General features: G+C 37.5%; 3 protein-coding genes across 3 annotated transcripts; 1 reads left to right on the top strand and 2 right to left on the bottom strand.

Moving 5' to 3' along the window:
* The first annotated feature begins 1527 nt into the window (after positions 1-1527).
* Positions 1528-19657, top strand: rftn2 (raftlin family member 2). Its single transcript, XM_077215901.1, has 9 exons — positions 1528-2089; positions 12332-12512; positions 13604-13712; positions 14605-14782; positions 15459-15677; positions 16969-17075; positions 17171-17274; positions 17363-17441; positions 18150-19657. Exons 1-9 carry the CDS (start codon positions 1951-1953, stop codon positions 18345-18347), a joined length of 1314 nt encoding a protein of 437 aa, XP_077072016.1. The 5' UTR covers positions 1528-1950; the 3' UTR covers positions 18348-19657.
* Positions 19658-19695: 38 nt separating this feature from the next.
* On the bottom strand, positions 19696-24104 carry mob4 (MOB family member 4, phocein). Its single transcript, XM_077215902.1, has 8 exons — positions 23837-24104; positions 23068-23130; positions 22558-22658; positions 22095-22137; positions 21864-21950; positions 21439-21518; positions 20692-20803; positions 19696-20220 (listed from the first exon to the last, which is right to left on the bottom strand). The coding sequence occupies exons 1-8, from the start codon at positions 23894-23896 to the stop codon at positions 20089-20091; spliced, it is 678 nt and encodes a 225-aa protein (XP_077072017.1). The 5' UTR covers positions 23897-24104; the 3' UTR covers positions 19696-20088.
* Positions 24105-24650: 546 nt separating this feature from the next.
* hspe1 (heat shock 10 protein 1) lies at positions 24651-27829 on the bottom strand. Its single transcript, XM_077215903.1, has 5 exons — positions 27764-27829; positions 27339-27521; positions 25629-25787; positions 25439-25528; positions 24651-25312 (listed from the first exon to the last, which is right to left on the bottom strand). The coding sequence occupies exons 2-5, from the start codon at positions 27339-27341 to the stop codon at positions 25262-25264; spliced, it is 303 nt and encodes a 100-aa protein (XP_077072018.1). The 5' UTR covers positions 27342-27521; positions 27764-27829; the 3' UTR covers positions 24651-25261.
* Positions 27830-27841: the final 12 nt, after the last annotated feature.

The following is a 27841-nucleotide window of genomic DNA, read 5'->3' as shown; positions in this document are numbered from 1 at the left end:
AGGAAATTTGACACAAAGATGTTTTTGGAGGATATATTTTGAAACTAACCCCTAATCATAACTATTGTGTCGTGAGCGGCAAGAGCCAAAACAATAATGCGACACAAAGCCACTAAAATGAGCTGCTTTCAAAAATATGCCGCTTGGCTGGTTAATGTGACTGTTGTTCAGCGTGGTGGTCTCGACCAGCAGGTGGCCATTGTTTTCAGCTGTAAGGTTGACAGGTGGTACAGTATGAGCTACTTTGGTAGTTTCATGTTTTGTTTTTTGGTTCCGCTTTAGCCTGGGTGAATTTTGACTCACAGAAATGTGTAAAAATAGAGCCATACAATACACATATTGAGGGATTTGAGTTGTCTCATAGCTTTCCTCTGCTCAGACCTCCTTCCTTCCTTCTCTCTCTTTTGTTCTATTTTATTAACAAAATGCTCTTATTGCTTAAGTAAGAGAAAATGCACTATCTTGTTTTTCAGCCACTGTGGTCTGTTTGTGCTTCAGTCGTGTGCATGCACAAACAAGATCCAGATGCCCTGTAAAAGAAAACTCAACATTAGGACTGCATAACGGCTGCAAACACATGGGCCACGACAAAATATCTCACTCCCACAAGTCTGTAGACTTCAAACAGCTGAAATTATGAAAGTCATGAGCATATAACATACAATAACGCTACATGCTCATACATAGGCTATAATTTTCTACTACTTGGTGGACAAATTTAGCTCACCACTTCATTTGAGCAGATGTTTCTAGTGCAACGGTCTTCATTTAAAGTGGTTTCAAATCACTTTATAGAGTTTCCATCCCTGCTTTACTAAGTCTAAGTGCCAAAAGTGACCTAAAAACCATTTGCTTCATTGCTGATTTTATTATGAATGATTGACCAATTCATTTTAAAATTATTAATATGAATTATAGGCTTCAACATCCCTATGACCCTGCAAAAAGGATAAAAGTGGTCTAGAGAATGGATTGATTAATGAATTATGGTTGGGGGAGGAAAAATGTAGGCTACTATTCCATTCTTTAATAAAGCAAAAATGAATAGTTATAGAAAAAGTAATTGTAATAATTATAGAATAAAATTAAATAGCCAAGTTAAAACAACCATTTGAGGACAAAGTCAAAGTCAAAGATTTATTTAGCCATTTCAGCAATACAGTTGATAGGAATGTGTCTTGGTATGCCCACATATACCACTTAATTGACAACAATACACTGGCACAACAACACATGCCACACATATACCGACAAATAGCGAGAGTCCATTCTACTATTATCTCAAGGTGTTTTAATTGGGTGTTATAGTTATCGTTTTTCTTTATCTCCATGTGTGAAAATGTGGTGTTTTAAAAAATGTTCAAAATACTTAAAGAGTTGGTTACCAGAATAACCAAACGGACCCTTACTGTGGTTAGTAGAACGTTTTCTGCCTTAACATTTATGATTTATACACGCCCCTCCTCCTGTTTAATATGCAGCCCCGCCCTGATTTATTATTCAGCAATCCCGTTCTTTCTTCGCCACGCCCCCTCATTAATTTTAGCACGCTTCCAACCCACTACAACTTTTGCTTTATTATTTCGCGGCCATTTGGGGAGCCTGGAGGTGATGTGTTTTTTTCTGGTAGAGGTTTTAAGGAAAACAATCTGGATTTATTTACTAAACATCAACTTCAAGTAAGCTTCAACTTCAAGTAAGCTATTTGATTTCATAAACCCTCTCGCAGCAGCAGGACTTGGTGATCTTTGCTTGCTCATTTTAGACTTAAGCCGTTTTCTTAAAGGGGATCGGATACACTGCACGTCATCCTCGGTTCAGTGCCACTCCCGAAGGATTAAGTTGTTGGAATATGGTGCAAACCCACTAAGCACAGGAGCGGGAGTCCTCTTGTGTGGGCGAGTGGGTCGCCCCGTGTCCGGCCTTGCGAGTGCTGGAGATCCCGTTATAATGGGATGCGGACTACGGAAACTGGAGGACCCGGAGGACAGCAGCCCGGGGAAAATTTACTCTACTTTAAAGAGACCACAGGTCGAGACCAAAACAGACTCCGCGTACGAGTATGTGCTTCTGGACTTCAGTTTGGAAGGTAAGTTAAAGTTACAGAACAGTTTAGTAAACAAAAGTGTGGATGTGATGATGTTCGCTTACAAAAAATGCCATGGTAACCATAGTTTCCACCAAAATACTAGTTATTTCCGTTATTCTTACTACAATAAAACTGCGTTGACTTAGTAGTTGCTAAAAATAATCCAATCAAACTGTTTTTTCCTCCTGAAAATTACGCCTTCCGTGGTAGGCTACTTTTTCCATTTTACAAGCCAAGGGTGTAATGAATGAGAACGAGCTCCAGTTGTTCATTCGGCTGTGTCTCACACAACCCTCTTGCCTGGCTAGATAACAGTGGCACGTGCCAGTGATGCCCAAAAATGCTCCCTAGGTAGGAAGCTTGCTAGGATTTGAGACAATATCATAGTTTTAATGTCAGACTTCTGACAATGATGAATCCTGGCATGTGCGTCCTGGAGTTTGCGAGAGCTTATACAGTTTCACCCAGCAACAGCGCTGAAGCCTCATCACATGTGGAAATAGGTCAGGGGGATTTAAGACAGCAGCTCACCCGCACTACTTCAAGATGACATCCATACTCAGACTTCCTCCGTGCAACAGTTTCCACTATCTGATTTTCCCATTAGAGTCTTTTTCTTGGTTTGAAGGAAACATGCACAGTATTTACTCAGTACTATTTGGAATACCTGGAGTGATTAAGGAAGAGGAGAGGAAACTTCATTCACTCCATTTCACTCATTTTGCTGCTCCAGACTGTATTTCAGTCTGTGCGTTGGAACCATTTTCGTAAACTTAAATGGCCATTTTTTTTCTTTTAATGTAAATTATCCTATGTTAACTTTTTGTTTATTGTACTATCGTAAAATGCTGATGAACAAAGCATTGGCCTAGCTGATTAGTATCACGTCACTTTAGATTGAGTAGCCTAATATTTCTTACAGGACTATAAAATAATTTTATGATGGGAAATGAGATGTAGCCTACATAGAATAATCCAGTATTACATTACTGTGTGTTAATGCCATGCTAGCTTCTTTGGCCATTTTCATGGCGAAAACCATAGACCTACTTGAGTTATAAAATTTAAAATAGAGAAACTAAATATATTTAAGTTTTATTTTTCCTAAAACTAAATTTTGATCTGTATTAACAATTGTTTACCCCCAGATGACTAAATATTACAATCCAATAAAATATTTTTGACAGACAATGGGTTCTGACATGATTTAAATTTTTAATTTCATTTTTCAAATGGGTTTTTAAACCTGTGTAAGCCTTGAATGTCCTTTGCTGCATCGTACTTGTTCCCTACAGTTATTAAAAGTAAAAGTAAAAAGTACCAATAGGGTTGATGTAATTTAAGCACTCATTCCATTCTGAATGCCACTTGTTTTTAACATAAGATACATTTAGATTGGGTGTCAGATCTGAGAAAGGAATAGAACGCTTTCAATTCTGTAGATAGGCTAATGCTTCCTTGGCTGCAAGAGAATACTATAAAATTGTAGTATGGATAAATTCTGTCGAAATTCACATCTAGTTGGTCACACACTCGTTTAAAATCATTGTTTTGTGATGGTAATGTATGCAGGTTACATGTCTCCAACTGACCAGGCCTCAAATCCACCACTTTAGAAGTTTATGAGGCAAATTATTTGATCTCTCTGAAACTGAGTTAAATCAGTTAGGCTACCTCGATTGTTGTCAGCTGGTCATAAAGGTCAACGCAAAAAGCCTCAATAATAACAATACAATAAGACGTATTTTAATGCAACAAATCTTAATCCAGATATTAGCTATACTTTTTTTTTTTATCTGAACATAAACATGTCTGCGGGACATGTGGGAGTTGGAGATTTGAGGGAAAAGTCAATTGGCATATCAGCGCCCCCTTTGTTCTAGCCTTTCATCCCCGAGAAAACACCTGGTGTACAGATTCCTGAAGCAATGGTGTCTGACACTGCTCAATGGAGCCCTCACATTATTTAGACAGATCTGCATCACAGGCTGTGCTCCTTTGCCTTGCTCTATCTGCATATCGAATGTAACCTGTGGAAACTCTTCCTCGGCTGTGTGCCTGTGAGTGTTTGAATGGTTACGAGATGATGTGGCTATACCTTTCGACCCAGTTCTTCTTTGCAGCCATTTGCAAGACCTTAGCTTGACAGTACAGTACTATTCAATTCAATTCAATTCAAATTTATTTGTATAGCGCTTTTCACAATACACATTGTCTCAAAGCAGCTTTACAGAAATTGCATTTCGGAAATGTACATAGAAAAATACAGTTAGTTAATCAAGTATTAATTTATGGCATAACATATCGCCGGCTTTGAGTCGTCTCTTCACAGGCGTCGAGTCGTCTCTTCACAGGCGTTGGGGCATCTGAAGTCTCTGTGAGAGGCTGGATACAAACTGGAGCTGACGAACGCTATTTACCTCGGGACTAGCGTCCCGAGATAACAGCAGAAAGGCAGATGGGAAATAATTAGCATAGCTGATGTTCATAATGTTAATGCATTCGAACTGATTCAGCAGTATCAAAGGTTAAGCATTAAGTGAATGCTTGGTTAAAGAGATGCGTCTTTAATCTAGTTTTAAACTGGGACAGCGAGTCTGAGTCTCGTACAATATCAGGAAGGCTATTCCAGAGTTTAGGAGCTAAATGCGAGAACGCCCTCCCTCCTTTAGTGGACTTAGATATCCTAGGAATGACCAGAAGCCTCGAATTTAGTGATCTTAAAGAGCGCGATGGATTGTATGGCGATAGAAGGTCTGTTAAATACACAGGAGCTAAACCATTTAGGGCTTTATAGGTCAGTAGGAATACTTTGTAATTGATACGTAACTTAATAGGTAACCAGTGTAGAGATGATAAAATAGGTGTTATATGATCATATTTTCTTGATCTAGTAAGAACTCTAGCAGCTGCATTTTGCACTAACTGTAGCTTGTTGATTGAGGATGTAGGACAGCCAGCTAATAAAGCATTACAGTAATCTAGTCTCGAGGTCATGAATGCATGAACTAACTTTTCTGCATCAGAAACAGATAGCATGTTGCGTAGCTTAGCAATGTTTCTAAGGTGGAAAAAGGCTGTTCTTGTAATATATGAAATATGATTTTCGAAAGTCAAGTTGCGGTCTAGTATAACACCCAGGTCTTTTACTGTAGTGGATAAAGTAACAGGACATCCTTCTAAATTAAAGTTGTATTGTAAGGGATTTTGTGGGTAGTTTTTTGGACCAATAAGTAGTACCTCCGTTTTATCTGAATTTAATAGCAGGAAATTACACGTCATCCAGCATTTTATATCATTTAGACACTCTGTCAATTTAGATAAGTTAGTGTTTTCATCTGGTCGTGATGAGATATATAATTGAGTGTCATCAGCATAACAGTGGAAATTAATTCCATGTTTTCTTATAATATTACCAAGTGGCAGCATATATATTGAGAATAGCAGAGGGCCTAACACCGATCCTTGCGGCACTCCATAGTCTACTGACGTTATCTTTGATTTTTCCCCATTTAGACAGACAAAATGGTAACGGTCTGATAAGTAAGATCTAAACCAGCTTAATGCCTGTCCCTGAACACCAGTGTAGTTTTGTAGTCGATCCAGGAGTATTTTATGATCGATAGTGTCGAACGCAGCGCTTAGATCGAGTAGAACTAGTATTGAGATACAGCCTTGGTCAGAAGCTAAAAGTAAATCATTTGTAATTTTAACTAGCGCAGTTTCTGTGCTATGATGCGGTCTGAATCCCGACTGGAATTTTTCATAGATATCATTTTCTTGTAAGAAAGAGCACAATTGAGCGGACACAATTTTTTCTAGTATTTTAGACATAAATGGAAGATTTGAGATGGGTCTGTAATTTGCTAAGTTATTTGGATCTAATTGCGGTTTCTTAATGAGAGGTTTTATTACTGCCAGCTTGAATATTTTTGGAACATGACCTAAAAATAAAGACGAGTTAATAATATTAAGAAGAGGCTCTTCGACTACAGGTAACACTTCTTTCAGTAGTTTAGTGGGTATTGGATCTAATAAACATGTTGTTGGTTTCGATGCAATGATAAGTTTATTTAGCTCTTCCTGTCCTATAGTTGTAAAGCGGTGTAGTTGTTCTAGAGGGGCCATAATTGAGGCTGAATCATAAGACATCATAGAGGATTGTATATTTACAATTGTGTTTCGGATGCTTTCTATTTTCTCATTGAAGTAATTCATAAAATCATTACTACTATATTGTAATGGAATATTTTGCTCTGGTGATGTTTGTTTATTTGTTAGTCTAGCCACGGTGTTGAATAAAAACCTTGGATTATTTTGGTTATTTTCTATTAGTTTGCGGAGATGCTCAGCCCTTGCTGCTTTTAGAGCCTTTTTATAACGTGACATACTGTCTTTCCACGCGATTCTAAAGACCTCTAAATTAGTTTGTTTCCATTTACGCTCTAAGTTACGAGTTTCTCTCTTGATTGCATGCGTAGCACTGTTGTACCATGGTGCTTTAGTTTTCTCTCTTACCTTTTTTAATCTAATTGGTGCAACAATATCTAGTGTACTAGAGAACATGGTGCTCAAACTGCTAGTCATTTCCTCTAGTTCATCTGTTTGTTTGGGTGCACTGCGCAGCTGAGATAGATCAGGTAAGCTATTTGAGAATCTATCTATAGTGGTTGGAAGGATTGTTCTGCCTGGTCGATAACGTTGCGCAACGTGACAAATTTCAGCAGTACGTATTATACAAGTTACCATCTATGCCTATCTATGCCTAAAATCATTGCAGAAGTGTATCGCTTGGAAAAATACCTCAGTTGTTGTTAGCTTGCATACTCCATGCATGCTCTCTTAACTTGGACCTGTCTTGTCCTGCATCTCATGTCAGGACAGGAACAATGCTGGTTTCTACACTCGTAAAAACAAAAGTTACAAACTGAGGTTTTCACAGTGATGCCATAGAAGAACCATTGGTGTTCCCATGGGTTCCCATTCATTTTTTCCTTCGTGTTAGTTTGAAGAATTTGTTAATAATCTAAAGAACCTTTTTTCCACTATAAAGAACCTTTTGTCAAATATAAAGGTTCTATGGATGTTAAATGGTTTTCATGGACCCATAGATGCCAATAAAGAACCTTCATTTTTAAGAGTGCAGGGCTGTAATGTGTAAACTGTTTTGTTAAATAACCTTAGAGGTTTTGTCTGTTGTGCAAGAGGAAAGCTAAAGGATCTTCCTCTTGGGTGATTCCTCTTACTTGGGTTTTGGGAAGGTCCAAGGTTTGGTGTGCTCCGTATGTTTGGCTCTCTTGGACATTCAATTACGTATCATTTGGATGAGGACAAGGTTAAGAAAATAACTTTTTCTCTTTTTTTTTATAAAGAGAAATAAAATAATTTAAAGTACTGTAATGTTCACTAACCAATCTCCCTCCCCTACTCACATTCATTAAAAATAAAATGCAAAAATGTCTAATTTAGATATTAATTTATGACATTGTATGCATCATTGATTCCTTTGGCATACACAGGAGCTTGTCTGATGCTTAATTTGGGTGTTTGGTTGTAGAAAGCCAGATGTTGTTGCAGACGCAGCAGACAGAATTATGAGTGGCCTTAATCTCTACCTTGGATCAGTTTCATTGCTGTCGAAAAAGGGATTTGTTTCAATGTCTCATTTTGGCCTTAAATCACCATTTGATTATAATAAATGTCAATAATATTCTTTAAGGGTTAGTTCACCCAAAAATGAAAATTCATAATGGTCTCACCCTCTCCATAATTGAGCATTAGTAAGTATATGATGACAATTTACACTTTTGAGTGAATTAATCCTTTAAATGATAGCATTCAACATTATAGTCAGATGGAAGGTGTACGGTATGTTGGTGTAATCTCCCTTTTGGTTAATCTCGTTCTGGCATGCTGATGGATTTATGAGTATTAAAATGAGTTTTCAGGCAATGTAGTTTAATCTAGCAAGACTGGTTAATCGGGTTATCTCAAGGCCTGTAACTGAAATGAACTACTTTGATGACCTTGCATATTTTGCTGGGTCTTTCACACCAAAATAAATAATAAAAAGAAAGAAACAATTTTTGGATAATGTAAATAAATCCAGGCCTATTAGACCATACATAACTCTTGGTGGAAGGTAAGCACTTTTTAAAAAATTATTAAATCGTCACAAAATTCAGTACAGCAAATACTACCAAGATGTATAGATATTTACTTTATTCCTTACAATAGCATGGTGGTGTTATATTTGCTGTTATTTCAGGTCAAAATCAAAATATTTATAAAATAATTTGTTTTGCATTATGTCTGTGTATATGTAGGCCTGTGTATGTATGTGTTTGAGTGAGTGTACATATAGACACCCATATCATATGCATTCTCTTTTTCTTAATGCAAAAACATTTTTTTATAAATATTTTGATTTTGACGTGAAATAACAGCAAATATAACAACAGCACGCTGTTGTAATGAATTGATGGAATATTTGATTGAAGGAAATGTGGCAAAATGTGCAAAATTTCCACTCTCTGAAAAGGTCTACTTCCATACACAAGACATCTTTCCCCCCTAAACCCTTTCTCGGTCATAAAATATCCCATAAATTCCTTCCTTCTACCTCCTTCGTCTCCCTCTCATATCCCAGTCTATCTGTTTCTCATTTTCCCTGAGCAGCTTTCACACCTTCAAACTCTTCTCCATGTCTTCTCACCCCCTTTTCTTTTTATTCATCCATTCTGCTTATTCTCTTTTTTATAAACAACACACATACACAGTCTCTCGCTCTGTCTCTATGGAGAACAGAGGGCTCTATGTGAGAGTTGACAGGAGGGGGGTTCAAGGGGTTTGGGACAAATTGCTGGCCTTTCTAAGGTCTGTCTCTGTGAACGAGCCACCGCTCTCCCCAGCCCATCGGGGTCGTTTTGTCCATGACGAGTCTCTAAAGCTCAGGTGTGAAGGGCGGACATGTATACGTGCCAGTTAAAGCCCTTTAGTGGCCACAGACACCGGGAATGGCGAAACTTTCAGGTAGCTGCCAAATCAGACTTGGACGAGAATAGAAAACTCGTTCTCGTTCATAGCCGTTTACGGATTGAGAATGAGTTTTCTGTGGTCCGTGACATCGTCTCTCATGTGACGTTAAAAATTCGGGTCTGCTCCAGTGTGGGAACCGAAAGACTGTTTGCGTGAGTATGTTTGTGTTGTGTGTGGTGGAATGTTGTGTTTGTGAGGCTGAGTGTGTGTGTGTGTGGCATGGGGCCAGGCCTCTCTGTGAACAGCAGCTCTTTGTGGACACAGGAAGTGTGTTGGGGGTTTGGGGGAGAGGAGGGAGACGTCAGGGTGATCTTCTGTCAGAGGCTGCAGACAGGAGGAAGAGAAGCTAACTAAAAGGTAGCACGCTATTGAAGAGCCGCTTGAGAAACCTTAACATTTGGCTCTGTTCCAAAACCTAGTGGCCGACCTTGCTGTTTGCTGCCTACATAGACAGCATCCTAAGTGGAACTCGGAAATGTAACGCTGTTCATGGGCAGCAAAAGTTTGGATCATACAAATAGCGCTTGACTTGACTAAAATTGACTTCAGAAACCTTTGTTAATAGTAATGCATAAAAAATTGCACAAATATTAGGTAAAATACTGTGTAATTAAAATTATTTTATTTAATAAAACTGAAATTTTCAAATTGTAAATTCAGCTATTTAGAATAAAATTAAAAGAAATAAAACTGAAGGACACAACTTTAAATTGGCCAAATGCAGTATTTCAAATAAATGCTTGCTATTTATCAATCCTGGAAAAAAGTATCATGGTTTCCACAAAATATTAGCAGCAAAATTCTTTTTGACTTTGATTATAGGATCATGTGACACTAAAGACTGGAGAAAATTCAGCTTTGCCTAGCCATTCCATTGGAATAAATTGCATTTTAAAATATATTAAAGTAGAAAACCGTTATTTTTAATTGTAATACTATGTCATAATATTACTGTTTTTACTGTATTTTTGATCAAATATATGCAGCCTTGGTGAGCATTAGAGACTTTTCAAAAACATTTAATAGTCTTATCGACTCTAAACTTTTGAACGGTAGTGTACACGTCACATTTAGGACCATTTATATAGTATAGTATAATATAATATCAGCTGTGGTGAACCGTCAGATAAACCTCTAATGAACTGTATAGGGATCTCCCAGTCACGTGACCCCTAGCCGCGTGTCAGCCATTTTGACGGAATACATCCGTCAGCTACTCAGTGGCAATGGATCTATTATTAGGGGTGGGCCACCCCTAATAATAGATCCATTGCCGTGGGTAATATATATTATTAGTATATTATTATACTAATAATATAATTACATAAAAACGTTTTGACATTGGGCTACAGTGTGTTAGGTAAATGCATTTACCTACCAGTGACTCTGAAGCTAACTGAGCAGTTCCACGGCTCTCTTCTCCACTCTTTACTACTACTTTAATACTGTTTCTAGCTAATGTTGGTAGGTTTTTTTTCCCTGCTACAAAAAAAACGTAGAAAAATGTAGTCAAGCCATACACCGTTAGAACCGTGAAAAAAATGCACAATAGTTCTATCTTAAAGGGCGACCGCTAAACGTTTGATTAAATGATTTTCTGTTAAAAGCAAAAAAAAATATATATATCTATATATATATATATATATATATACTGTATATATAATATATAACGTTATATATCGTAAAATTGGGAGCCTAATGTGTCCGGCTAAGACAAGCTTATGTTATGCTGAATGCCTGGTAGTGCACACAAACATTGCGGATTTCTATGGCAACAGTGGATTTAACATTTGATCCCGAACTCAGAGAAATCATTCATTAGCCTTTGAAGGGACAGTTTACCTGATCCAAAATGAAGACTGCAAAGCTGTGTGTGTTGAGTTGGAAGCCAAACACCGTCATCAACGTTTTGCCTGTTTATTCCTGCCAACCACTTGTTTCTCCATTTTGTTTCTTTTGGAATACGGTATAAAGATATTCCTTTTGTATGATCACGCATCTGATCGCATCCAACTGCAAAGCATCGCTCGGGCATGATAGAAATATTTCGCAACGAGCTGTATTCACCGGCGGTATAGCATTTTCTATTACGTCAAGATGGCTGCTCCAAATGCCGTGCAACACGCGGGACGTCCCTATATAGACCAATTTCGAGCCGACGTCACAGTTACGTCACGGCGCTAGCTGGAGGCAAAACAAAGGGAAAACTGCAGGCGGCCAATACAAACCAGCACAGATTCGGCTACATAATAAGGAGCTTAAATTATTATTATTAAATGTCATCTTGTTGTGTTGTTGGGTGCAAGAATCAATGAAAAATGAATATGCTGTATCTGGAATTTTTATTTCTAGAAAATATCCACATCATTAAAATTGTACCGTAATGTCACTCTTTACATTGTCATCTTCTTGGCGCTGGATAGGCAGAACTGCGGATCGTACCACGCAAGTCTTGTACGTGACCATTCATCACATAGTTATAGGCATCTAAAGATTTATATGCCCTTAGTTTCTCTTTACGCTCTGTTTATCTATCGGATAGGTTTAGAAGATCATGCCACTCAACCGGAGGTAGCCTAATCCTGTCAGATCGTCCATCCATTGAGTGAGTGTGTACGGGTCAGCCAATCTGGTTCCGTCTGTTAAAATTAACTTTTGCAAATAACAATCGCCTGGACAGTGAGTGAACTTGCACATTAAGATAAAATCGGATTTTCTCCAGTCATTGTTAAAACATGCTAACAAAACTTGCAAACTAACGTTAGGGAAGCGGCCAGAGGAATCGTTCTACAACCACCTAAGCTCCGCCCACAAAAAACGTCATCATGTTTACCAACTGAAAAGGGGCCTATTGGACACAGAAAAAGCGCTTTCTCAAGCGTCGTCTTATTCTTCACGCATTTGTCAGGAGTAGGGAAAAAAGTTTGATCCAATTTCACATTTGCCCACCCCTAAAAAATTAACTATCCACAGATAATAAAATAAACTGTGATTGGTCACTTTACATGTCTATCAGATAACCCTTTGCTGTCTAAATGGGCGGCTCTTGGCGAAAATAAATTACGAAAGACTGTATCTTCATAATATTTTCATCATGTCTTCATAATATAAGCATAGCTTGTGGTATTCTGCAAGTGTCTTTTAGCACTGTATGGTGGTTTTCACTGAGTGCATTGTAAGTTTTAGTTCTGTTGTGTTCCCCAGGCAGTCGGCCCACAGTGCAGTATCTGTCCTCACTGTGCGAGCTGCCCCATGCCCTGCAGTCCTACTACACCCAAGGCTTTGTTCTGGCCGCCCTGCATCCCATCATCCTCTCAGTGGGCCGGACCCGCTCTCTGCCCTGCAGCCTGCTCTACAGGGCCATTCTGGTCCGCCCACGGTCCAGGTAATGTTTACCATGTCCATACCTCATCATTGTTGGTATTATTCTGTACCCCAAAAAAACCCAGAACAGCTCCTTCCAAGTACATAACAATTAACTTTTAATGAGTTTGCTCTTCATGAATATTTAATAATCAGTAGTTGGAGGTCAGACAGTCTAGCTAGAGTGGGCAGGGCTTGTGTGAACTGGGGTGCAGATGTGGGTTAAATGTAAGTTATAGAAAGCCCTGACAACAGTGTAGTTTTTCACCAACCAATGAGAACCTGCAAAGCAGCTGTGGATGATCACGACAGGCTAATATCCACTATGATGCTTTAGGTGACAATAAATTATTCAAAGTAAAGTCTGGGACAGTTGTAGTGCGTTAACAGTATTGTGGTGTGAAAAACACTGAGTTGTGTAATGCCAACTCTGACTGTGAATACTGTATGAATGATGTCTGCATCCAGTCAGCATAAACTTGACTGCGCTTTCAAGCTGAGACAATGGCTATGAAACTCGCAAAAAGCTGCCTTCTCAGGCAGTGGCATCCAGACGTATCCACACCCATTGTTTGCTTAACTTCCTGTCTACTAAGATGCCTACATCTGGTCATTTCTTGAAGGAAAGCAGCATAGAAGTATTTTTGCATCCTGTGATACCCAACAGTACTGTCTGTGCTTCAGTGGTTGCTTGAAAGAATAAAATGCTGTCTGATGGACTAGAAATAGGCTGGCTTGACAGGAATTTATTTATAAATGGCTTTTTAATAAACCTATTTCTACCAAGAAGTAAGCATTGTAGTCGGTAAATGTTTGCTCGTATCTAAAGCGCACTTGAATCTGTTCTAGATCTATTGTGCTGTGAAAACCTATCTGAAATCAGTTTTAGTGTTGGCTTCATACAGAATCGCTGTCTGTTAAATCGTTGACTTTCGGGCACAGCTAATGCGGTCAGTTGGAGTTAGAAGGGTTATACCTCTCAGCAAATTGATTCTTTGCTAATCGAGGACATGTGAAGAATAGCAAATGTCAGCAATTATAAAATATGCATAATGTTTACTACTGCCTTAATTGATGCGTATTTGTTTGTGTTGTGTGTGTGTGTGGTTGCAGTAATCATGCTGTGCCGATGATTGACAGCTTGCCAGTGTTGCGAGTGGAGGAGTGGCCTCTACCTGGAGAATCTCTGACCAGTGACACAGTGAGACTGCTCATAGACAGGGTCCGTGTTTTTTTCCACCACAAAAAAACAATAAATGTTTATTTTAGCCATGTATTTTTATATTTACTAGAAATAATGGTTACTTTTTCATAAAATTTTTAGGTTTATAATGTTGCTTTTACAAAAATAAATTGGTTGAACAAATACATAAAACAAAAGTTTAAGATTTACAACCTCATCTATATTTGCTAGCTACATATTTAATAGGGCTGCACAATTATAATAATCATCATATTCTATTTTACTAAGTAAATTGTAATTGCAATGTTTATTAATAGGTCTGTGCAGGTCCATATAATGTGCTGTTTAAAGTTGGAAATTCACCCAATTTATGTTGGTAATTCAACTTATTGATCTTATTGTGAACGAGTCCTCTATGCAAGCATATGCTTAATTTTTTCGATGAATGCCGGACTTTTTTTCTTACAATCCCATTTCTTAAAACCTACTGGAAACTCTCAATCAGATTTGCCAAAAAATAATATTAGTTCCCAAAAACGCATGATGTCTGGCAATTTTGAAGGCACATTGTAAAGGTAAAAAGTGACCGATTTTTTTTTTCTTCTGTTGTTTGTTGATTGGTTGGTGGCAGATCTGATTGTGAGATGGCAGCTGGTTGTATGAAAGCGTCAGGGTTTAACCTGACTAAATGATTGGACATGACAACTTATATCGAATGATGACATTTTGATTCAAAATTACAAGCTCAAAAAGTTGTTCACAATAAGATCAATAACATGCGTTTATATTTAATTGCATGCCGACTTTAAGTGTCAGAGGTCTTTCTCTGTAAAAAATCTATCTGCATAAATTTCAGTTCCTCTTGGATGGGTTTAGACAAACTGACCATACTCCTATTACTAACCATATGTATTTTGTCTGCATCCTTTAGGTGAACAGCTATGCCCGAGGTGGTGTGAGGTTTGTGGGATCAGTGCTTCAGCAGGCTGGAGGAGGGGGGTGTAACGGTAGAGTGCCCAGTCCCAGGAGGGGCTGCCGCTCCCCGTCCCGCACCCCACCTCGCACGCCGCCCGGAGACGGAGATCTAGAGGGCCGTGGCTACAGCCCAGGTGAGATTTTCCTCTAACCTCATTATAGACCATCTGAAGTCTCAATCATTAAACAATTTTTTTTTTTTTTATAGCCTTAAATCATATAAAATGATGTTTGACCGCACAGATGAACTATAAATGCCTTGTGAGATTCACCCAATAGTGCATGATTCGAAGAACTTATATTTCAGCTTTGAATCAAAAAGCAAAATTATATATTTTTTTAGCATAAAGACAAAAACAAGGCTTTGTTAAAATAATAACCAGTCTGTATAACCTCTATGTAACCATATTCAGAGTAATGAAGAGTTTTCCCTCTTCAGTTTGAGTGGTGTCAGTTTAATTTTGGTTTAACCCTGTAATGTCTTTGCCCTCTGTGGAGCCGCAGTGCTTCCTCGCCCTCTGGGCATCATACCAACCGCTCGATTCTCCACGCCAACTCTTTTGGGGCCACATGTGAGAATAAGATCAGTCAGAGGCTGTTAGCGTCTTAACACCAGTACTGTACCTCATTTCTCTGCCCCATTGACTTATTATTTATGGTAGATGGACTGCTAGTTTGACCCAGTCAAAATGGTGCCTAAATCAATGATCATTACATGACTTATTCTATTGAAATTTGCCAGTAAGTTTGACCTTGCATTCTATTATCCGTTTTTCAGACAAAATGTGTGACTGTCACTGTCGTTTTCAGACCTGAGATTGTTGGTGCTGTTTCACTCCTGGGCTCCAGGCTGTGCCCCGCTGGACTCTCTCGCCTGCTGTTACCACCAGGGGGCGCTGTCCATGCGTGTGTCCAGAAAGGGCCAAGTTGTCAGTGCCCTGGAAGCTGATTGGCTGGAACTGACCGCAGCTTACTACCGCAAGGGCTGGTCACTGGTCGACTCCTTTATATATTGGGACACACCTAAAGGTAGTTCTCTGACTTATTTTTGACTGGTCGTTCATCTTTTCATCCTCAGAAGTCATGTTCTTCATCCTCCTCTTTTTAAACCCGCCACATCTCTCTGTCTTTAACTAAAGCCAAGATTTCTCTTCTCCTGTCTCTCACCAGAACTAAATTTAGAGCTCACGTCCCTAACCTCATGACCGTGCTTCCTGTTTCGCACAAGAACTAATAGGAGCTAAATCAGATGTGTGTGTCTGTGTTTGTGTGTGGGTCGGTGTTTGAGACATCTGGGCTCACTCTCTCTATACTCTATGTATATACGTACGGGTCGAGATTTTTTGAGATATGTTTGAAAGAAGTCTTTTTTTATACAGAGCCCTGCACATGCAAGCGGAAAAAAATATGTATATCGTGGCCACGAATTAACTATCTGTCAGCTAATACGTCAGCATGTTTTACTAATTTGTCCCCTCTTTTTAAGTAAATCATGCACACAATAATTCATTCCCTCGATTTACTAAATCGTGGCCACGTTGTTCTAGTTCGTTCCCTTGTTTTAGTTCAATCAAAACGAGGCAATGAATTAGTTCAATGTGGCCAAGATTTACTAAAACAAGGGAACAAATTAATAAATCATGGGAACAAATTCGAAATTTGAATTCTTAATTTATGGGAATTCATTATTAATTTGTGGCCACGATATACATCTTTTGTCTGCATGTCATGTGAGGGGCTCTGCATTTATTTTATCAAAAATATAAATTAAGTAATATTGTAAAAAAAAAAATCACAATGCAAAATAACTCTTTTCTATTTTAATTATTTTAAAATGTTATTTACTATTTATTTAGTTTAGTTGTAAAAACACAGAAATCTTTGAAATATGTTCTCAGTGTTGGCTCTATAATCTCATTCTCTCTCTCTTTGTCCTCTCATACATGTTGGTGCTCATTGATTTGTCTTGCTGTCTTATAAGTAGTTCAGTTTCATTATCTTTTGTAGGTCATTGACACACTTCCAGCACTGACTAAATGAGACCTACAAATTGTTGCTCTGTGGTTCAGTTGTTAACTATATCAGAATAAAAGTCTCTTTAGTTTAGTCTCTTTACAGCCACTTATAATGTTCAGATCTGTGTAATCATGTTAAAAGGAAGTCATTAACACTGCTCATGCTTCAGATTAGGCTTTTGAACAATTAAATTAACATACAAATATACATGTACTCATACAGACATAATGTAAAAACCTAGCTGTGAATTGTCATGTACCAGTTCTTACTGTATCATGTAGATTTTTACTCATTGTTTTTACAGGTGAGCCAGTGCCCAGGTCTCTAGAGGGGCTGTTTGTCTATGAGGAGAAAAGCACAGCGCCACCTGCCAATGACACTATTGTAGTGGAGCAGTGGACTGTTATAGAGGTGTGAAATGTCTGAAAGGAGTCATATTATCAAATTAAGTGTGTTGTGAATGGCATTTTTATGTTCTCCTTAATGTTTTGTTGTTTGTGTGTCAGGGTTCAGATGTGAAGACTGACTATGGTCCTCTGCTCCACACATTAGCAGAGTTCGGCTGGCTGCTCACCTGTGTGCTGCCCACCCCAATTATTCGCCATGACAGGTGGGACTCTGACAGTACAAGCTGTATAATTATGTTCATTTACACCCCATCACCATAACCAAATCTGACTGTTTTTCTTTTCCTGCAGTGAAGGGAATCTCGCCACTAAGCAAGTTGTTTTTCTGCAAAGACCTGTCAAAGGCCAGTCGGTACCACAGCACAATCAGGTATCTGTTTACCAGTGTCAGTTCAATCAATTATATCAAATGGCAAATCTGTTCAAGTGAAAGTTCAACCAAAAATAGCCTTTTTTCTTATTAATTTTATTTATTTATTTACTAGTTTCCAAGGCAATTTCTTATTTGTTGAACTTGAAGTAGGCCTACTAACATAACTAAAATTAAATAAATTAAAACTAATAAATAAGTATTAATAAAAACTATATAGACATTTAATAAAAGGTATCGCTTTACAGGTTACATTATTTAACATTAACTGCATTATTTAACATGAACGGAAGGAACAACACTTGTTTACAGCACTTAATTATTTTAATTTTAATGAACATTTTTATTAACTAACATTAACAAAATATAATAAATGCTGTAAAGATATATTTATCATGGTTATTTCATGTTAGTTAATGCATTAACTAATGTTAACAAATTAGACAATGTAAAGTGTAAACAAAAACCTTACAAACTAATAAAATTACAAAAGCACAACAAAATGACTAAAACTTGAACTAAAATTAAAGTGAAAAATATATAAAAACCTAATTAAAAATGTTAACAAAGACTATCATATTATATCAATGCTACTAAAATAACTGGTTGATTTCTGATTTCTATTTTCGTGTAATATTTATTACTATTTATTTCCGCTTTTTCAGTTAACAAAATGTTCTTTAAACCCCTTGTTTTTGTCCCCTCCAGGGATCCACGCGGCGAGAGGTGTCCAGTCACTCAGTGAGTCGAGGTGTGGAGGAAGTGCACACAGAGCTGTCGTCTCCATGTTCAGGGGGGATCGGTGGTTTCCCAGTGTTTGGAGGAGGGTATCTCAGTGCACTGTCCCACCTAGATGAGGGAGGATTTGAGCCAGATGATGGGGCTGCAGAAGTCACCTGTATGTGACGCACCAATTTCTTTTGTCAGACAGAAACCTTTGATGGTTACGAGCTGCTGCAATGCCCTAGAATTTACCACATCACAAGGACAGAGATTGGCATTCTTGTTTTAGAAACGGACTCATAGCACTTAACTTTTCGTAAGTTATTTTTTAACAAGCCATAACGTATCATAGAGGTTAGTTTTATTTTACCCTTTTATTTTTAATTGAAAGCACAAAGTATCTTCAATCCTTTTCTTTTTGGAGACAAAGTATCAAAAACAGCACTGAAAGTCACTTATTTGCAACAGCAGTATTTCACAGCACTCGCACGACACAACTACATGTACAGTTCATATCACATTTGTAGCACAATAACAACACACAGAAACAAGAAAAAGGCTCCAACACCTCAACAAATCTTTTTTCCCTCCTTATCACCAAGTGTTTCTTTCCTCACTGTTAATTTTTTGCTGTTCCTTTTTTACTTCAAACCAATTGACTATTGAGTTGTTTGTTCCAACACCTGGAACGGTTCCGTGTGACGCACTCAGGAACTAAAGTGTCCAAACAGCCCCTCTGTAGGACGAAGACGTTTATTTGGTGTGCATATTTGGGACATGCTTAGATTTGTTTTGCAGGAATTTTCCAGGCCTTGGAGTCAAAACATAAGGAATGCTCAATACACCTTGGGACACCAGTGTTTAAGGGAAATGCATATGCACTGTAAATGTACAACGCTGCAGGCAGGATCCCATGTACTAGCCTGCACTAATCGCAGAACTTGATGCTGTAGTTTGGTTTATCTGACCTCTGCCATGAACTCAAGTGGTGCTGGGGTTGAATTTGTATGTTAATCTCTTCCAAAAGGGAAAGGTGATACACTCAGATTTGCATGTTAAGTAAGAGGCAACATTTCAGTTTTACTCTGACTGTTGTTCTCTTCAGCCTGATGATCAAATTAGATGTATCAGGCTGGATTTTTTTTAAGCTGCAATGGTGCTGCTTGTGCCACCTTATTCACTTGTACGTTGTATAATTTTAACTGAGTTAAGATTTGTACTTTTTGCATCTTATATTGCCTTGACAATGTTTATCCCTCTTTGAGAAATGTCAGAATAGAATAAGCATGTTTAGCTGGCAAAACAGACTATCAAGCTGCTGTAATTGTTTGATGCCTGGAGAACCTAGTAAGATGTTTCTTCACTCCAGAAGCTGAGCTCAGATATTTAACATTATATTCTAATATGCCAGAACTGATCAGTATTATTTACCAACTGTAGTATTTGAACGATTCAGACCATTTTTATTAAATGGGTATTTACCTCATTTTAAAGTGGCTGTTTGTGTTGTTACTTAACACAGAACCGTAAACTAGGTACAAGTCTTTTATTAACAATTGACATAATGAAAATACCTTACATTTTAGTTCATTTAAAAAAAAGGACGAAGTGGGCTAGGTAAGAACCCTCCACCCATGTAATAACTTAACAACAAGGGAAAAGACAGGGTGAATATCACCAGACTTGATATAGTCGAGAAAGGGGAAAAAAAGAAAGGAAATTCTTATTGGTTAAGCAGGATTTACAATGGAGATGGAGTGAGATATGTACAAGGAGCTGCTGATGTTACATTTTGATTGTTACAGCTGAATGAAGAGATTTGGATAAAACAAAGCATTAGTGAGTGGAAAAGTAACAAAATGACTAAAGTTGTATGCCTCTGCTGTCTAGATGCTAGAGGCTAAAAAAATGCACAAGATGCAGCTCAGGCGTCACTCTCCCCAGCAGTGGCACTCTGGACTTCCTCTTCCAGGATGGGCACGATGAGGTTATCCTTAGACATTAGGTTGTACTTCATCACAAAACGAGTGAAGCGGTGACACAAGAAAGTCTCATTCTGTGGGAGAGAGATGATACTCTTGATAATGTCAATCGGATGCCAATCTGAAACTCCTTTTTAGGAAACTGCCTCCTACTGACCATAGCAGGAATTGTTGCTAGCATGAACAGTAGTTGCTTTGTCATAAGCACTGTCATTATCATGCTTAACATTCACTTTTAATTTAAAGTAATGGCCTCTAAGACAGAAATCTAAGTGACCAACTGGAAACGTTCTTAATGAGCAGCAATTCCTGTTGTGGTGCACAAACTCTCAATTGCTCTGTTGAGCATAAAATTACAGCACACAAATACTGGGTAAAACAGTTGCATAATTGAAGTATTTTTTTCCTATTTTTCAAGAGGGTCAGTAGTTTGAAATGATTCTGAAATAGGCAGTGCAGTAGGTTTTGGAGCAGAATTTATATTCTGTTTTATAAAATCTATGTGCTTGTGAATAGTAAAAAAAATAAACAAAAATCTTGCTTACCTCATACTTGTCAAAAATCTGGCGGTGGTGAAAGTAAGCATGGGAGAAGATCCTATAGATGCGACGGCAAACCGAGCCCAGTTTGGCCACAGATGATTCCTTAATGCTGACGCTATACGGAAAGCAGTGAGAGGATCAGTGGCTACACAAACAAAACATCAATGGCTTATTTACAGCTAGAAAATCCTAGAAGTTAACATAGTAATGCATGAATGCTCAAATCTGCTCATAGAGGACTTCCTTCATAGGTAGTATAGGTCAAGCCCTCACCAGAAACTAGTCAATTTAATTTGTATATAGCGCTTTTCACAATTCACAGTTTCAAAACAGCTTTACAGAAATTCATGAAGGTAATGTTCATAATACCAATGATTAATTATCCACATTTTGCAGTTTAGAGCTGGGCGGTAGGATAACTTGCATATGATGATGATGATGATATAAAGAGATGAGATTGAAAGGTTTGAGCTCTGTAACATTGTTTAATAATAGAAATGTAGTGTATGAAAACGTCCAATTACTATTTAGTGATGAGTATCACTGCCATGATTAAATAATGAATATAAATGACAGGTTTGAAGATTTATCGACCACCCCTAAGCCGAAAATAAATCAAGGTTTTGGGGTTGAATAAAAACTAATCCGGTGTGTTTGAGCGGTGCTGGAACTAAACCCTCCAGAAAGACAGATCTCTAGGAGGAACAGTGAACACCCCTTCTTTAATAGATTAGATGTTCAATAACTCACCGGCTGGGAAAATACTTGTTGCTGTTGAGAAGACACGCAGCTCCATCGAGGGTGTGCCTTGTGTAGTCAATAGCAGGGCACTGTGAACCACAGTAAACAAACAAATCAACAGAAGACAATCATCTATATTTTAGCTTCTCTAGCTCAAGTCGGTTCAGAAATTCATTAGGGCTAATCAATAATAAAAAAAATAACCAACAACAAATATACATTGATTAATCATATTCTGCTCACAAAAACTTTAAATAAATAAAATATGGTCTTTTTATCCGATTAATTGAATACCTAATCAACTGATTATTGTTAGTTGCGGCCCTAAAATTCATACATGGACATTTTAAGATAATGTCTTTTTTAGAGTTTTTTTAAGCTCATGGGAAACATAAATTCAGTCTTTCCAAACTTTTGACACAGAGGACACTCACCTCTTTGGGAGTCTTATGGGCAGCACACAGAAAGATCCACTGCTCAGTGGCCGTCATCTGGGTACATGTGTCTGGATGACACTCATTCTATGGCGTCAAGTATTATAAGTATTTACAATACAAGGAGACAAGGTATGACAAGGAGACATACAATAATTTATAAGTGAATAGTTCAGTACATACTAGAGTTGTTTTTTAGATAACAGTGATAGTTGTAAGAAAGATAATTACCTGCAGTTTAACAGCCAAGCCATTGAGCTCCAAGCAGAACTGTCTATATATAAAAAGCACATGATATTTTCAATTACACTATTCCCAGGAACACTGCAGCAACAAGTGTAAGATAACATTTTGTGGGCCCACTTTATAGTAAATGTCTTTAACTATTATGTACTAACATCTAAATTACTCATTTGATACAGTGCACTTATTGTGTACATACATGTTTTTATGTTGTATGTGCATGTAATTACAGCTCTTTTTATTTCCACATCAATATCAGTGTTTTGCAATATAACAAACAATAATTTTGACGTACATAGTGTATAAAGACAATTAATATAAAGTAGGACCCATTTAGTCATCAAAAACAAATGCAATACACATACATTGAGATTGAGTCATTACAACACTAGACGATGTGAAGGATGAAATGGTCAGAGTTTTAGAGATTAATCAGAGATTAATAATATACCTGAGATGTTCATATTTCCACACTCCCTCATCCTGTCCCTCTGGGGGCTCCATAATCTTCTCTATGTTGGAACAATCTGAGCGGATGTTCTGCTGAATATACTGAAAAAAAAAAAAAAAATACTATGATTTACATTTAAAGGTCAGCAAGAAATGTAAGTTGCGTGTCTATTCTTCCCTATTGTGCTGTATATTAGTAAACAGCTTCTTGAACAAGAAAGAATGTAGGGCGGAACTTGATTTTGTCCGTTGGGAATTGATTGTATTGTTGGATTGTTGTGGTATGCTAATGCTGCAATCTCATGTGAGTGAGAGGTTGTCCCGCCCTCGCACCAGTTCCTCATGTAAAATTACTGTACTGCTTAAAAAGACTAAGAATATAGTACAATAAGCAGAGTGAGAACTTTTACAGTGTTTTTAGAGCTTGACAGCCTGTGGTCACTATATTGAAAACAGCATCTCTCAAAAATATTATTTTTATGTGATCCAGTCAAGTAAGAAAAGCTCTCACCTGTTGCACTGCCAGGGTGCTGTCCATCTCTTCAAAAGACTCATCAGACCAGTTATAGAAGTCCTAAGGATTAAAACAAAAACCCCGTTTTAAAAACATGTTAATAGGGCTAGCACTAGAATAAGCCACACAACTGTATCAGTAATTGCTGTTGACAGAACATCTTTGATAGATATACACCTCAAGGAACTTTTAGACAATTTACTACAGTTCTTACGTTGTAACCATAACTAACCATATACCCGTGGTACAATGTCCGAATGGTTTTGTCAATTGCATGAAGTATTAGTGACTCAATGCAGCAGTGTATGGCAGCTGAACGCTTCATGCCTCGGCTGTATAATGTTATATTAACTTAATTGTGTTTTAAATACAATAATTTAATGTATATTAACATAAGCAGTTGTTTGCATCCGGGTACTTTCAAACGGCTGCTGCTAGCTGACTGTTAGCCAAATAACAAGATCATGAGAACCTTTTATTTCGGACACCTTCTAACTCCTATTTCACAGCATATTCATTTACTTACAAAAGAGAAATAAAATCCTATTATGACCAGGTGGATTTAACACAGAATATTCAGGTAAAACCCTTCAATTGAGAATCATTGGTCTTCACGGTTAACAGATAGCTTAGCTCTTTAGCATATCTGCGGCTTCCGCTCCCACTAAAATAAATCATTTTAATTTTTTTATAACATTGCAATATACCTTGCGAACTGATTTGAGCTTGAAAAGCGATTTAAATTGTTATTCGTTGTTCATTTTACCTTCGCCTTGGTGCCTGGTCTATTCCTCCTCAGAACAGCTGTGCCCTCCGCCATGACCATCTCGACAGATTTAGAGTTTGATTGACAGCGCGCTCCCCCAATGGACGACTAGAGCTACTACAGGAAGAGCTCAGATCAGTGACCCCAACAAATATTGGACAAAATGCATGTTATTGCATTGTATATACAAAAAAGAGTTGTAATTATTTTAAAACATGTCTAGTATTCCAGTCCTTGCCGATGAGAAGGCCATTATGCACTGATACTCTCAGGTTTTAACTGACCTGGGGCCAGTTGTACTAACACAGCCATCGTCTGTCTAGTCGTCTGACCAACTAGCAGTTAACCAACGGACATTTCATTCTCAAATATGACCAGTGAATTAAAAATTAATTTTATAAATATCTTGAAAAAATTAATGACTAAATTGTAATAAGCATTTTATGAAACTGGCCCCAGTGAGGAAACTCCAGGTGGCATCTCATGACTCATACTCCATCTAGCCATTCCACAAAGACCTGACTAATAGAGTAGCCTACTGTAAGCATTATTATCCCTTATGTTCTTATTTTAAATGACTTAAAGACCTTCTTATACAAATGAAAAGCCTTGTGTCCATTCATATTTATTTTGCTGAATTTTTTTGGTTTTCCTTTTAAAGGAATTAAATTATAGCCAATGTAAATGTAACTTCCTAGGGCACACTGCTTTTTTAAACAACAATACTATCTTTTTTTAGATCTATTCATCAACACTATATCTGTACTTAGCTACTGATTATTGTATATCATGTCAAATAAGAAAAAGCCATTCCTCACATTCCAATCATTTTTAATGAACAAAAATGTAATGTCAGTTGAAAAAAAAAAACACATTTTATATAATGAATTATAGTGATTAAAAAGTCTAGGAGTCTGATTACTTTCAGAAGGCACTGTACAATAATTATTTTAGTTATACCTTCTGATCACATCCTGCAGCACATATTCATAATTGAAAGGAAATTATGAGGGAGATACAAGATATTCAGTAAAACAAATTAATTTTCAAACCCTGGAATTAGCAATTCACTAGTTACTTTATCATCATAGTCCAAATTCCAAATATGAACTTGTACAAAGTCAAGAATTAAACAACAACTAACATTCGACCAAACTCAAATGGACTGTTCATGAACATGGACTATGAAGTCATTGGAATTCATATTTTGTTTCCTAATACACACAACTTAGACAGTCCTTTTACATAATCAATTCCAAACTGTTCCGTTACATGAAGAAGCAAAGACGAAACATCAAGATCATTTTATTTGAACAAAACATGATCATACTTATTTACAATCAAATGACATAGAAAAAAGAAAACAAACATTAAACAGCCATTCTACAAACTCCAGAATGACGCAGATGGTTGAACAATCAGACTTCATTCTACATATTTGCCAAGAATATCTCCATCCCGGAAAAGGAAGTAGTCCTACAAAAGAAAAGAAAATGGCAATTGTAAAAACAAGTTACTTGTATGCAAATTATAAATGTAGTTAATTAGAAAAACATAATGAGAAAATTAAAAAATTAATCTAATCATGGCAAATGTTCTAACCTTATCCTCAAGTACAATTTTAGTTCCACCGTACTCAGGCAGCAAAACTTTATCCCCAACATTGACACAGACAGGTGTTACTTTCCCATCCTGAAAGACAGACATCATTTAAACTCTGAAGTACAACCTATAGATCTCACACTGTGATTTCACACAGATCATAAAACATGATTAACTTTGATTAGGTTACCTTGTTGGCGAATCCTGGTCCCACTGCTACCACTGTAGCCTGTTGCACTTTGGCTTGAGACTTTTCTGGAATCATGATGCCTCCTCTTGAAACGGTCTCTGCAGCAAGCCGTTCCACCAACACACGGTCGAACATGGGAAGGAATTTACGGAAAGCCTGCTGTGGGGCAAAGAAATGCTTAGTGCAGTGTAGAAATAGACAATGCATGTTTTGCAACACTGTAAAAGCAGCGTTCCAAAAAAATAAAAATAAAACCATCAGGGGGCGTTACAAATCAGCAAAGCGAAAACCAATTGTTTGAATTAATCACAAGTCTTTTCCTTTCCTTCTCCTATGAGTTCTTGATTTTCGATTATAATAAAATCTTCGATTGACCTTCTTTAAATTACAAATTTTAGGCTACTAAATTAGACACATACTTCAAGCAGACAACATGGAGAAGGTATATTGACCATCACCCTGTACACATTTTCAAAGACACGAGCTGCTGCTTGTCTGAGAACAGGTGTGTGTGTGTGTGTGTGTGTGTGTGTGTGTGTGTGTGTGTGTGTGTGTGTGTGTGTGTGTGTGTGTGTGTGTGTGTGTGTGTGCGCGCGTGTCTGTCCTTGAGAGAAGGTCGTGTATGGAGGAGGGTAGATGGAATATAGGAGATGTTGAGGGTTCATGTAGGGGAGGAGAAAAGTTTGGAGGTTTTGTAAATGTTTACCATCCCGGTGAAGGACGAAAGGACAGGCAACAAGATAACAGCCCCTCCCCCCCATCACGCCCCACCAAGGCTGACCCCCGCCCCCGCCCCACCAAGGCTGAAAAGTCAGGAATGTAGAAGATTCTAGAATGAGTCAGCTGTGCATTTTACCTTACCTTATAACAAATTTGTGATGATTTACAATGTAATTCATAATTCAAGTCACAAGTGAAGTTTCCTAATGTCTGGTTGGTAGCCAATGAAGTATGCGCATACTTTACTATGCTATGGCAGTTTATTGCAAGGGTTAATAGACACAGATAACAGTAAGTCCTGCTTAAGAGAATACTTAATCTCTACGCCTCAATCAAACTAATGACAAAAGCACAACAGTTACTGTACATCACAAATCACACGTGTTCACTCCATTCAAAATGACCCGGAAGTTCATATCTTGCTGAAATGCTATTGGTTGAAATGATATTGGAGCTTAGCTGAACGTGAAAACCCGGTTCAAGTTATCTAGTTATGATCATTGAAATATATTCAGTTTTCACAAGCAAGATGTGAAAAATACCTGCAAACAAATATACTTTACACGCGTGTACAGATATTCTCACACTATACAGACTGTAATATGAAATTTTAAGCGGTGAAATAATTATTCCACTTTTTTAAAACAATATTATACAAAGAGGTTACATTTGTCTAAAAAACAGCCACATTTTAGCATTTCATGAAACAAACCGGTTTACCTGCAAAAATCACCAATCCTGATGACAGAAAACCACGAAATTTAAACATTTCTCCCATACTTTACATGTACTAAGTAACATACTTAGCATCACATCGTTATCTCATATAACGTTAAAGTCCTAGCATGACTACATTACTAACCGTGACCTTGCAGTTGCAATTGATGGAGGATTATAAAACATTGCGCGATCTCATTCACAAAGATCAAATCATTATTGAAACAACTCATTCAGATGAAGCAGCTAGATTAATTATTTTACGCGTCTTACCATTTTAGTTGATCTTTATGAAATGAGCGTGCGGCAGAGCAGCATAAGACAGTCACACTGGATCACTTCACTGTTCACTCCTGCGATCCACGTGAAGAAGAAATGTCTGGAAAGCTACTGCGCATGCGCCAAAAGACGATCCTTACCGACCCCGTCCTGCAATCTAGAATATTCCTCGATCGCCTAAAAGTTGCACAAAGACATTTCAATATATATTTATTTTTTGTGTCATCTCTATTCTAAAAAGATGACAAAAATTTGGAGAAAAAAAGTGGAGTCAATTCTGAAGTGGATTACAAATAACCAAAGAAATAGTAAAAAACAAAATAAAAGTTGTGAATGAATGGTAAAAGTGGCAATATGTTTAAATAAATAATAATAAACCCTGATAATTATATAATACAAAATACAAATATACAATAAACCTGTTAACAAATCCATAGACATTTGTAAAACGCAATAAAATCGGTGGTTGCACAACCCTGACCTCTGACGTCTTTTTT

This window comes from Siphateles boraxobius, unplaced genomic scaffold (genome assembly GCF_051911475.1).
Source record: "Siphateles boraxobius isolate OS27281-9 unplaced genomic scaffold, OSU_SipBor_1 7, whole genome shotgun sequence".
Classification (NCBI taxonomy): domain Eukaryota; kingdom Metazoa; phylum Chordata; class Actinopteri; order Cypriniformes; family Leuciscidae; genus Siphateles; species Siphateles boraxobius.
The sequence above is the reverse complement of the archived record's forward strand: the minus strand, read 5'-3'. Positions and strand labels throughout refer to the sequence as shown.

Excerpts from the sequence above, each read along its gene's own strand:
- rftn2 (XM_077215901.1), top strand. The coding sequence starts at position 1,951 with ATGGGATGCGGACTACGGAAACTGGAGGACCCGGAGGACAGCAGCCCG. Across the intron at positions 17,076-17,170 it reads AGCAGTGGACTGTTATAGAG|GGTTCAGATGTGAAGACTGA; the intron begins GTGTGAAATGTC and ends TTTGTGTGTCAG. Across the intron at positions 17,275-17,362 it reads CCAATTATTCGCCATGACAG|TGAAGGGAATCTCGCCACTA; the intron begins GTGGGACTCTGA and ends CTTTTCCTGCAG.
- mob4 (XM_077215902.1), bottom strand. The coding sequence starts at position 23,896 with ATGGTCATGGCGGAGGGCACAGCTGTTCTGAGGAGGAATAGACCAGGC. Across the intron at positions 22,659-23,067 it reads GCACCCTGGCAGTGCAACAG|TATATTCAGCAGAACATCCG; the intron begins GTGAGAGCTTTT and ends TTTTTTTTTCAG. Across the intron at positions 21,519-21,863 it reads CCCATAAGACTCCCAAAGAG|TGCCCTGCTATTGACTACAC; the intron begins GTGAGTGTCCTC and ends TGTGGTTCACAG.
- hspe1 (XM_077215903.1), bottom strand. Across the intron at positions 25,529-25,628 it reads GACCAGGATTCGCCAACAAG|GATGGGAAAGTAACACCTGT; the intron begins GTAACCTAATCA and ends TCTGTCTTTCAG. Across the intron at positions 25,313-25,438 it reads AAATTGTACTTGAGGATAAG|GACTACTTCCTTTTCCGGGA; the intron begins GTTAGAACATTT and ends TTTCTTTTGTAG.